Source organism: Dicentrarchus labrax, unplaced genomic scaffold (genome assembly GCF_905237075.1).
Source record: "Dicentrarchus labrax unplaced genomic scaffold, dlabrax2021, whole genome shotgun sequence".
NCBI lineage: Eukaryota > Metazoa > Chordata > Actinopteri > Moronidae > Dicentrarchus > Dicentrarchus labrax.
The window spans coordinates 4,737,645-4,750,695 of NW_026136717.1; the positions used below are offsets into that span (position 1 = coordinate 4,737,645).

The following is a 13,051-nucleotide window of genomic DNA, read 5'->3' on the forward strand; positions in this document are numbered from 1 at the left end:
GACCAAATGGTCCGTGGGAAAAAGCATCTGCAATTCTGAAGCCAAGGTGATGGAAATGTTGCCAATTTAGAGCCATTAGCTTGCACATTTGTTCTATTACTGGAAATGTTAGTTTTATTTATTTAAGGGCCCTTTAGTCAGATTGTTAAAGCTGAAACACGTTGAAGGTAGCTGTTCAGAGTGACACGTGAACACAGTGGCTTTTAAACTTAACAATAATATGGACTGTTGATATTTCTATAAATGGAGCCAGATACAATTGCGTATACACTAGGGGTGGGTGATATATATATCGTTTGCGATAATATTGTCGTTGTTTTGACGATGTGCAAATTTCCATTATCAAGTATTTAAATTACTTCGCCAAAACTATTGAAACGCACATGGAAACTCCTCGCATCCACTTAATACATGGTGCAGCAACGCTCTCTACAGCATGGCAGGATTCAGTCACGTGATCACGTCCTCTCGCTAGCCTCCTCCTTGCAGCAGTTTAGCAGCGCGTTGTGATGATAGAGAGAAAATGCAAACACCTCCAGTCCCTGAAGCTACCGGTACTTCAGATGATTTAGTGCCGATATAAATTCTATGAGCTTCAGCGTTCAGAGTGCTAAGCGCCTTCAGTGGTAAAAAGGTGTCAGCGGAGACGTTTTTTTCGCGCATCGTCAGAGCGCTTCTAGTCGAAATCAGTTCAACTTTTAACACTGCGTTTCTAGGGCTGAGAGCGCTCAAAAACAAATTTTTCAAGCGCTCTCAGCACTAAAAACACGTTTGGTGGACACAAGCCCTAACTCAGACAATTCCAATCACATTTTAAAGGATATCGACTGATTAACGTTATCGCCAAAATCCCAAAAAATATCGAGATATTATTTTTTACCCATATCGCCCACCCCTAGTATACACCGGATCGTTACTGTTACACTTAATGCTAAATTATTATTAACTTGATTATATTCAAGCTTTAGTTAGCATTTCTGCATGAGTGGAGAGACAAAATAAAAATATAACCTATTACATATAATAATTACCCTATCACTGAGTTGCTTTCCCATGATTTTCCCATGGTAAATGCAATTAGCAAGTTATTTGATGAAAATAAATGAAGATGTGGCAATTTCCATTGAACCCTAATTTAGCCAATTTTAAGTTGGTTTATTGGTCCTCAACCGAGTGAGCAAAAGTACAGTATACACAACCCTGGTGTCAGCAGGTCCCAATAATAATAAATATTGAATAATTTATGTGCTGTTCAGATGCCATATTTAGTTTGTACAGGGTTTGGACATTACTTACCACTCACGATTAGTCTGGTAACAAAAGCTAAAACCTAAAACCAGGTTTTATGGAATCTCAATGGATGTTTTTGTTTTGTTTGGACAGCTTTATATATAGCTTTGTATATTTAAAATATGCATGTGTGTGCATATTCTCACAGTCATCTGTTGTCTCAGACAAGATAAGCTTGTATATTGTATAATAATTTATTATTTATTTGAAACTGTAATATATTTACATAACTCAATCCAATCAGTCAAAAGGTGTTCTCTTAGCATTGTTCGACTCAGGGAAGACAAGGATTTTCAATATTGTGATGCAAAAACAACTAATAAATGTTTTGGCAAATACCTCCCAAACTGTAACATTTAAAGTCTAATTCAGAATCACTAAAACAAATTGCCTCAATTTCTCCCCCTTTTTCCACCTTTACCTGTGAATGTTGTGCAAACTGTATTTGTGACCAGTGCAAAGTAATCCTATCACAGTGGAAGCTTGACCACACAATTGGTCAAGGTCAGTAGTGCACTACCTTCGGGATAAGCTTGCAAAAGTCTTTTTTATTATTAGGGACCGAGCCAGCGACCGCTGGAGGTGCCTATTGTATTTGCTATGTTTTTTATTATTATTTTTAGCGCCTTTCACTGCGATTTTTCTCCCTGAACATATATGAAAACTCAAATTGTATGTGGCAAAGTGGTCAGGCCTGGTGAAAAAAATGTATATTCTATGCGTCGCTTTTGGGTCCACCACTAGCTGCAGCCACTATCATAAAAAGTGCGTTTAGGCTAATAACTTCTGCATAGTTTGTCACACAATCAAAAACCTCATGCCTACGAATTCGGTGAATGGAGTTGAATCTCCCTATATAGGCCACGCCTAATTTCGCCTGTAATTTTTCTTTGTTAGAGCGTTCGAAATGTCATAAATTACTTTTACGTGTTCCTCCAATGCGCGTTGTCCGATTCGGACCAAATTTTTCACGTAGCATCTGGGGACCGTCCTAATAAAAAGGTTATTTAAAGAATTTTGATATTTCAAAAAATAAGCACGTTATAAAATTAGCACTTCCTGTTGATTTTTCGTCACAAAAAGAAGTGGACCATTTCTCCACATTGGTATGTCCGATTGACACCAAGCTTGGGTCCATAGTTCCCCATGTCTTCCTTAGGCATCGTGCACAATTTCAGGCCATCGCCACAAGGTGGCGCTCTTTAAAATGAAGAAGTTTATATCTCTGCAATGGCATGTGTGATTAAAATGAAACTTGGTATGATGCTTGCCCATGGCTCCCTGAGGCTCCCTAGAAAATGTGTCAACAATCCGCCACTAGGTGGCGCTCTGGTGGCAGGGTACATCACTGTGCGGAGAACATAATAGGTATGAATATGAAATTCGGGCACGTGTAGAGTGGTGCCTGTAGCTCACATACCAAAAATCGTGTTTGTAGCGTCCCCTACAGGATAAAAAAAAGCAACCCTGGCGCCACATTTCACCGATATGTATGAAACTCGGTAGGCACGTGTAACATGCCGAGACGTACAAAAAAGCCTCTTGGACCCATACCCCAAACCCCACGGGAAGTCAGCCATTTGGATTTTCATTTTCACTTTCGGCGAACTTTTCGCGTTGTATTTGAACGAACTCTTCCTAGGGAATTAATTGCATCTTGCAAAATTTGTCAGTACGGTCAAAAAAATGGTGCTGATTAAAAGTAGGGATGACCAATAATATCGGCCCTCCAATATTATCGGCCGAAATTCACTAAAATATATCGGGAATTATCGGTATCGGGTTTTTATAACCGATGTTTGTTCTGTAGGCTTCAGCGTTTCCGAGCCTGCATGAACGCAGCATGGGACGTTTACCGGCATGCGCTATATGATGTAGAACAACTACACCCTAGACTGTTTGGTTGCTAACCGTGGCTAACAAGCAAACAATTTAAAGCTGAATGATTTTAATATTAACACAAAATAAGTGCAATGTACCTTAAATATTTGACCCTGCTATGAGCTGTTCCTTAAGCAAACTAACAATTGGCTTAGAATTTACATTAGCACTCCTTCAGGTGCATAATACAATTAAACACATTAACCAAAGCTAGCGCTTAGCTAGCGACTGGCCCGTAGCTAGCGATTAGCGCGTAGCTAGCGATTAGCATTAGCACTCTTTTCAGTATTAATACAATGAAAGTTGAAGTTGTTCTCTTATTTTGCACAGTGTTTACATTTGGAAAGCCATGTTGCATTTATGTATGCATCCAGTGGGGCATCACAATAAAATTAGGCATAATGTGTTAATTCCACAATAGGAGATCTGTTATGTTGTTACCAACAGTTTTAGTTTAAAAAGCCTGCATATATCGGTATCGGGTGATATCGGTATCGGAAATTGAGAGTTGGACAATATCGGAATATCGGATATCGGCGGAAAAGCCAATATCGAGCATCCCTAAATAAAAGTTGTGCTATTTGTGCATGTATGTTGAAGGACGTGTCCGTTGTATTTGAACAAACTCCTAGAGAATTTATTGGATCTGCTTCAAAATTGGTCAGTACAGTCAAAAAACATTGCTGATTAAAAGTTGTGTTATTTGTTACTGTAGGTTGAAGGGCGTGTCCCTGGCTTTCCCTCAAACTTGGCCATTTTGAATTTTACAGCCATTTTTTGCAATTTTTTGCTTTGTATTTGAACAAACTCGTCCCAAGCAATATATCGGACCAACATCAAAATTGGTCAGTATGGTTAAAAAAAATGTGCTGATTAAAAGTTGTGCTATTTGTGACTGTACCTTGAACAGCGTGCCCGTGGCGTGGCATTGAATTTTGATGATTCGCCATGAAATAGATAGAACTCATAACTTCAATGTACAATGTCTAATCTCCACTAAACTTCACATATTCTGTAACATTCCCACCCTGTACAAGTCCTCATAACTTCAGTGTACATGGTCCAATCTCAATGAAACTTCACGTTTGATAAGAGTCCCGACCTGAACACATCTACATTACAATATTAGTAATAGTGATAGCGCCACCCACTTAGTGGTGAAAGGAAGTGTCATTTTTATACTTAACTGTATATCTTCCAGCAGATTGACCAGATCCAGCTTAAATCCTGTCAGAACTCCCTTAGGATGATGACGATGACATCTATGTAATCATATTCAGTAATAGTGATAGCACCACCTGGTGGCAACAGGAAGTTGACGACAGGAAGTTGACACGTCTACATGACAATATTCAGATATAATGAGAGTGCCACCTACTGCCAACAGGAAGTAAGTGATGCGTGGCAATTTTGAGCTGATTTACTTGCTTCATGTTGTGGTCTGCACGTGTTACGACGGCACGTGACGCGGCCGCAGCACGCCCCGAGATGCGTGGAGAGTGAGGTGCCGCCCAATGCTGCTTGCAGTTTTGATTATTATTTTTTCTCCTTGAACAAGTTAGCCCAAATACTTTACTTCTATGCTGCTGTTGCATATACAGAATTTCTTCACATTCTGAAATTTATAATTCTAACCATATATCTAGATGTATGAACAAATTATGAGTGGTGAGATTATATTATATTACTGAGTATAATTTTTACCTTAGATGTAAACATTTAGGAGATGTTAATCAGAAATGTAGCCGACTTCAATTACTCTGGCTGGTCATTATGTGTGTCAAAGCTATTCTTAAATGATCATCACTATTTTATTGTTAAGTGTAATCTGTTGCTTTACAAACGTGGCTGAATGTGTGGGGTTGGCAGCAGTCTTACAGACAGGCCGATAGAGATCAGCAGTGACTGAAGCCTGGGGTTTGTCCTTCCCACAGCTATGAAGGACAGCCTTGGGTTTGAGAGGAGACTGACATTGATTTTCTTGGCCTGGTTATGTGACGGCTGAGACACCTGCCTCTGATCGTTAACACTGACCAAAACTATTTCTTTTATTGAAAACATTGCTATCCTGACACACACAGACACATACATGTACGCACTGACACAAATATTAAGAAAGGTGATGCCTGGGAAGCTGAAAGGTGTCTAAATCTTTCAGTGAAAATCATCTAATTTGCTAACATGTCACACGTTCTCGCCTTTACCAAATAGGTTTATTGATTTTTCTATTTTAAGATGTTTTTTGGCCTGTCCACTGGGTACAAATTTATTCAGACTAGAGGGTGATCTGGCTAGGCTTTGTTTAATGAAACTAGACTATTTAGCTACTTCACATTGAACTATGATAATATGGCATTCATCCCCCAGGTTATTTACCTTGTGATTTTTGTTTTCATTCAGTCTTTATTTAACATGGGCCAGGTCTGATAAAAGAAAAAATACATTTACCTGTACTGTACAGTAGTGGTTTTATTTTATCTCCAAACAGAATTATGTATTAGACTTCCACTGAATGATTGTTGTGAGATTGTTTTTTATTACATAACAATTTTTGAAAAAAAATAATGAATAAGAGAGAGAGGGAAGTGGATTGCAGTCAGTGACATGCAGATCAAAACAGCTCAGCTGTGCGTGTGATGGATTCAATTTATTCTGTACAACTTTTTACCTCCCCTTATTTTATACAATCCCAACCCCCTTCTCTCTTTTTAAAAGTTTAAACTTGACCAAGTTGACAGGCAATGCACTGTTATGCCTTGGACAAGGTGGATTAGATCCTGCAGGTCTGATGTTGAGATCAGGGCGTGTCTCAGGGGAGATGATGAAGATTCATAGACGCTCTAATGTCAGATTACCCATTCTTCTGGTATGTTCTATTATCTTGGTGTTTGCTCATGTTGCTCTGACAGAGTGGCGGGAGTAAATAGCCAGTCAAGTTTGGTATGGACTACAGACAGGGATCAGAGTTAAATGGCAGCAGGTTGAGGGTGCTATATGGAGGCAGAGTAGAGGCTGCATAGAGATGAAGGGATTATGGTTATGATTCATCTGCTGGTAGCAGCAAATGTCTGCTGGGGATAGAGAAATATATTCCACCTTTGTGTGGAGCCGTATTGGAGCAATGAACTGGTAAACATCTTGCTCGATGATAGTTAAAAAGTAGGCATTGTGAGGAACCATTTTACATAAGTTTTCTGCTGGGATGAGCTCTGAAGCAAAGCTGGGGTTTGAAATATATGGCATAAAAGGTCAGATAAAAAGACAACAAAACATTCAAGCGCAATACATTTCTTTATAACAGCGCTTTAAAAAAAAAAAAGTGCTAACTCAGTTAAATCAAGTAAGAGAAGAGTAAATAAATGTAATCTCAATTTCTGTACTTGAAAAATCATTGCGTAAAGCCAGTAAGTAATTCAGGCTCACAGTGGGCTGTTATGTGATACATGTCACAAGATTAGGGAAAAACAGCAGTATTGAGAATTGGCCTGTCGGCTACCTTATTCAAAATATGTGATCGGAGGATTAGCACCAAGATCATCTGTGTGCCCATCTGTGTACTTGCACACTAACCTAAAGATCCAATGTGTAACATTTAGGAGGACCTATTAGCAGAGATGGAATATCATATTCATAGGTATGATTTTATTCGTGTATAATCACCCAGATATCGGAATCGTTATGTTTTCATTACTTTAGAATGAGCCGTTTTGATCTACAGACGCAGCGGGTCACCTTTCATGGAGTCTGCCATGTTTCTACAGTAGCCCAGAAAGGACAAACCGAACATGGGCTGTAGATGGGGCGTATTGCGGTTTTTGCGAGTTTCACAACCACACTAGTTTCTCCTTCACAGCCTGTTCTCATTCCTACACACTGGTCCTTTAACACAGGGGATATGTATTTTAGAGATTCAACAAGTCTCCAAAAGCCAAAGAAATTTACAATTATGTGATACTGGAATCATCACATTTCAGTTTGACACATGAAATGTACTTATAAAAATGATTGCATGTAAAAAAAAAACTTCAGTTGACTGATCAATTCACTGACAATTACAATAACAATGTTTCTTACTGAATGTAAATAAACTTTTGTGATTATTGTTCCATAATGGTTAGCATAAAACGCTGCAGTCTGAAACGCTCATTTTTACTGTATCCTATCAAAGAAAAGCATGAATTTTGGGAAAATGTTTAAGAATAGTTACATCCTACTACATGATTTTCATCCACGTCAGATTGCTGTACTGTTCACTAAGTTTTTTAGCCCCTGTAATTTAAAATTGAGTATCTGCCGATACCGAGTCCCGATCCAATACTTTTTATCTTACTCTTTATAAGATTATACAGTGCACATTGCACACTTCAGGTAGCATACATTAAAGTTATTAAAATCAATCCAATGTATAGGCTTGCAATTGAATAGCTCTGCATTGCATTAGGAACAAAATGCCTGCATCGGAGCTATTCCTTAATGCTTTTGTTATTTAGCAGCTATTAAATAACAAACCCTCTGTAATCTTTTTGGTGTTGTCGCTGTCTGGAGGGAGTTTCTTTCTCCAGTTTTTGGTGCAGCTTTTACCTGCGTTACTGGAATGAACTGTGTGTATTCTACTGACTCTTTTGTGCCGATTACAATCCTTAATTACTCTTAATGGCATTATGTTCGCAGGACTTTTGTTGCATTTGCCGTGGTGTGTTCAGTGTGGTTGTGTCTCTACCGCTCTTCTCCGAGCAGAGGCAGCCCCGCCTGCAGTGAAACTATGCTGACCACTTCTGCTCTCTCTCTCTCTCTCTCTCTCTCTCTCTCTCTCTCTCTCACATACACACACCTACACACCCACACCCACACACACCCACCCACACCCACACACAGCGGAGGAAAAGAGAGTGATGAGTGAGTCAAACGTAAAACAAAAGATCATATCGGATCAATAATCAACACAGCCGATACCAATGAGTTAAAAAATGCCTTGATCAGTGCCGATACAGATTGCTGAGATCGGATCGGGATATCCCTACTGTTCACACAATGCAACTTTATGTCTTGCAATTGTGAAAAAAAAAAGTCGTTGTGACGGTCACATATTTTAAGATCTTTCACAAAGAGGAATCCGATGAGTCTGTCTGGTCTCCAAACTATATTTTGTCACGAAAACAAACGAGAATACCATGCGGGATACAGTTAAAACGGATAGCTGCTTCTGTGGTTCAGAAAGGACGGTTACAAATACTGGGTTGTGCGGATGATAGTCCCTCTCTGCTCTCATTGGTTGTAGCTTGTTGCATGCTTCACTCAACCTGCTTGATATCTTTTGGGTGTCTGCAAGATCCATGTGATCTGGGCTGTCAGCTATGTCCCAAAAATAATGTGGTAAAAAGTCAGGGCTATAATTCTGTAGTGTGAACTCAGCATTAGTGCTAAGTATCATTATCCAGAGAATGAGGACATTTTTAAGTGATGCACAAGATATGATGATGTACATCTTATGTCCTGTAGATTAACAAGCTACATTTCATAAAGCGCTACTTTTAAAATGAATTTTTAAAAACTATAGGTGTCTAATTGATCTTGTTTGCCTTCTTATGTTATCTACAGCTGTGCCTCTAATGTCATGGCTGGAGACACGTCTCATTGAGATTGTACTCATTTGGTTTAGCTTTACATTTTATCAATCAAGTTGATTACCTATGGGTACCTGTGCACTAAAATTTGCCACTGCATCTACTGGTAACCTTTCAGGCACTCTTTTACCTGCAGTGGTAGAACTGACGGCAGTGGAACTTTTTTAAAGTGATAAAACTAATTTATACTCTCATCATTTAACACATAAGCCTAGAGTGTAATAACAGACGGTACAGTTGACTTTGATTCTGTGGCTGCATTTATCTAATTTCTTCACAGCAGTAATTAAGGTTCTCATCTCAGTTCTCTATTTAACCTACAATGGAAAATTAACTACAAAGAGTAATGATATAATGTTGAAATATAAATTCTGCTTTACATGTTTCACTCCACACCAAATATTGGGTAAGGTAACAAATGTTTCAACAGGGTTCACTTAAAGCCAGTGTGATCTTTTAAAAACAGTCACTTCCTGAATTTGCCAGTGAAACCTGAGTTTTCCCTCAAGAGTTCATTATCTTGAGATGATAAGAAAAAAACTTCAGATTCGTCAGTGAAACAGAGTGAAGGGTTGTTGCTAAAGACTGTGTGAATCACAAACTATGATGAGTGAAGAGGGGAAAGCTCTCTCCACACCAGTAAAGGTCAAAACATTCACTAACTACTGCACTTGTTCACTTCCTTTCTCTCTTGTGAACTTTGCTTTAACACTTTTTTTTTTAATGGACAGTCCTCACTGGGAGGCCAGAGACAGAGAAAGGTCAGAATATAAGGAGAACATAACTGTGATGGATAGTAGTCACATTGGAGCTTGGTGTGCAGTTTAAAATGCATTTTGGCAGCAAAAGTACACAAAATGGCATCCCATTTTCACATTAAATGTCTGTTGCTCATGATTTAAACACCTTCTTCGAAAAACATTTCATATGCACAAAAGATAAGGAAAGTCTGAGGGATAGAGAGAAGTGTGTTTGTGGCAGAGATTAAACAGCTGTGGTGTAAGATGTATTTGTGCTGTAAATGTACACAAAATAGCATCAATAACATCCAGTGTTCATAGCAACATCAAAACAATTGCAGTCACATTTTCTTATAAAAAGGGAAGTCTAACACATATAAATTGAGGTTAAATCAAAACTTGAACTGTAGCCCAAAAATCTGAATGCCAAACAATAGGAATGTCAGCAGAGTGGTGATGAGAAACTCTGCACATTCAACAACACTTTCACCTTGGAGGGATTTTCCAATAGAATCAGCAGTTTGTTTTTTGTTTTTTTTTTTGTTAAACCCAAGCAGAAGGGATAGCAGAAAAGTGTTACCTTCAGCCCCTGGGTCAGGTCGTCGGGGTCAAAGTGGTCAGAGATGAAGGTCCAGGACGTTAGCCATAGGACAGGACAAGGGGTGGGACACACATTGGTGGAGGTCACAGAAAAGCACAAAGACATGGCGGCAGGGAAGGGGAGGAGAAGCAGGAGTCACAACCAAAAAAAAAGATGAGGAGATGTTGAAGGAGAGGAAAAAGGGGGCAGCAACAGGGGAGGATGTTGCAAAGGGTTAAAAAGACAAGGGAGGATTTGGGAAGAAATGGAGGGACATGGTACCGAGAGAAGGTAAAAAGCGGAGGAGGAAATTGTGAGGGAAAGCGGCAGTTTCGAGGGTTGGGGGCAAAGAGGCTGAGTCAATTCCTCTAAAAAAAACCAGAACCAAAATAAAAAGGAATGAACCCATACCTTGGTCGTTTAACGTCAGGTGCGCCAGACCTTGAAAGGGAAAAAACAGAAAAAAAGAACAGAAAGAGGAAGAAAAGAAGGTCATAAAAGGCACGGGAAGAAAAAAAGCATTGTCACAACGTTGGACTGCAGTTTGTGACAGACATCCTGGGGCAGACTTGGATGTCAGAGTTCAAATCAAAGGTAAAAAACGAGAAAGAGAGATAGAGAGAGAGAGCGAATAGTAACAGAAAACAAGCAAACACTTCTTGAGTGAGGTGTGGGGGGTTTTAGAAAAAAAAGCATTTTCATTTGGCGCAACCCCCGAAGGCTATTGCTCTCACAAATGCTTTTTTTTCCTCTGGAGTACTTATGGAACACACAGAGAACTGTTTGGCAGAAAAGGCTTCAACTGGATTCCTACAGTTCTACTGTACTCAAATCATAAAAAAAGAACCTGAGCTCTCATGCAGAGAGGGTCAGACATAAACCTGGAAAAACGCTACAGGATAAAATGTTTTGTTTTGCCTGTAAAAACCCAAAGCCAAAGATTATTCAAACACGGATGTAAGTATACAGCATCACAAAAACAGCCCAAAGTATTTATTTAGCTTACTGGAGAAATTAGTGCACACATCTTGCCAAGACTGCAGATCAGTTGATTCAAAAGAAATATGACCACAATCAGCGCCTGCTAATCATACTGGTAAACAATAGTAACATTAAGTAACTTCTGAATCAGACAGCAATACAGAGCAAACCATTTCACATACCGTAACAATCCATACATGCAAATACATTCACAATATAAAAATTTAAAATTCATTTGTATAGTATAATATAAGCAGAAAACAATGTGGCACTTTACTGTCATCGCTAAAATGCATACAATTTCTGCTTAAACACAACTGTATCCAATCCACTTGCAGCACATTTGTACACACAAGCACATAAATAACAACCACACTATCAAAACTGCCATTGAAAAAAGCAACAGGTCAATCAATCAAACAATTAATCAATTTCCACCAATCAAAGATCATGCCTTCCTAAGTATAAACAGTGAAATCACAACAGGAGGGCCTTACTGTCTTCAATGTCTGAGATACTTTGTTGTACCATCTGTACACTCCTGTCTAGACAGATACATGAAATATGAAAAAAAAAGTTTGAATACTGCTAGAGCAGCAGTGTTTACATATTTACAACCACAATGACATACAAAGAACAGCTCCTCCTGTTTAAAATGTCACATTCAGCTTCCATACAGCAACTGTATGGGAAGGGAATATACAGGGAATTATCAGGGAAAAATGCCCAACAGGAAGGAAAATAAAAGGTAAATATCTGTTCAAACATCATAGCTGGCAGGTGTAAAGATACAGTAACATGTCTTGTGGAAAGAATTCTTGTATTTCTACCTTAAAACAGAGAAAAAGAACTAAGAGAAAAATGAAACATGGTCATAACTATAGGCTAAAGCGAGGTTTATTCCCAAATAAACCGAATGGCTAAAGCATATTGGATTTAACCCCAGGCATCACAGAATATCAACAACGTTATGTCTGTTTGACTTAAAGCCCCAAAAGGTCAAATCTTTTCAAGCCAACCTGTCTTTTCTTGATCAATACCATTTCAAACATAAGACTCCTGGCACTAGCAGCAAACAGCTCAATCTAAATAACCCTTCAGCATCAAGGGAGTACAGTGCTGCAGCCTTGGAGTGTTTAATTCTGTTAGGAAGATCATTCACCATTCAGTATGACCATTTTACCTTATTTATTCAGCACTAGAATGAGCTATTAAACATGTGAAGCACATTTGGAATTTTTGTCTTGATCCTTGAGATTCAGAGTTTGGTATGGTACTGATCTGCACACACTATGACCTTTTTCAAAGAAACACTCACTGTTCTCTGCAGATGATGGTGATCAAATCAACAGGTCTCGATGTTGAAGATATGCAGCACACTATAAATGGTAATCATTCAGAAGCAGAGCTATGATGACTCTTGAATCAAGTTTATACTAAAATACTGATTTCAGAACTCTAGCAGCAGCAAAAAGGGGAGACAGCTTTTAGAGCAGCACCAATCGACACCAAAGCTTCAGCTTCCATGCACAGCAAATGCACTGGGTTTGTCTCTAAGCATCGACATTTAGACCACGGACAGGTTAACTGAGGTGCTTGACAGCTAAGGTTACTTAAACATTCTGTTGCTGCCTTCTTTTTCTTGCAGACAAACAAGGAGGAGATAGTGTCTAATGCCTCAGAAAACAAATTAACACACAACCTCAGCCTAACCGACTAGCTGACACACATATACCACCACCAGCAAGCAGGTAAATCAGAATGCAAAGACTACTGAAGCTCAAATGACTCTTGACAACACGCTGTTCCTATTGTCCTCTTTTCTTAATAACATCTGTGATTCAGGGGCAGAGGAAATGTACAGGCAGAGTGTTTTATTTATCTGGCTGCAGTCCGTTTCCTGCCGGCCCTTTGCAGGGAGTCCAATCATTCTCACTCTGCCTCCCTCTGTTTTT

General features: G+C 39.1%; 1 protein-coding gene across 8 annotated transcripts in view; it reads right to left on the reverse strand.

Moving 5' to 3' along the window:
- The window catches only part of nrxn2b (neurexin 2b), a 635,050-nt gene that overhangs the window by 455,987 nt on the left and 166,012 nt on the right, over positions 1-13,051 (reverse strand). For 6 of the 8 annotated variants that reach the window (XM_051375286.1, XM_051375285.1, XM_051375280.1 and 3 more), the window contains one exon: positions 10,527-10,556. The exons of the other annotated variants lie outside the window; for them this stretch is intronic. In XM_051375286.1, the coding sequence (XP_051231246.1) occupies positions 10,527-10,556 (30 nt within the window). The remainder of the gene's footprint in view (positions 1-10,526; positions 10,557-13,051) is intronic. 8 annotated transcript variants of the gene reach the window in all.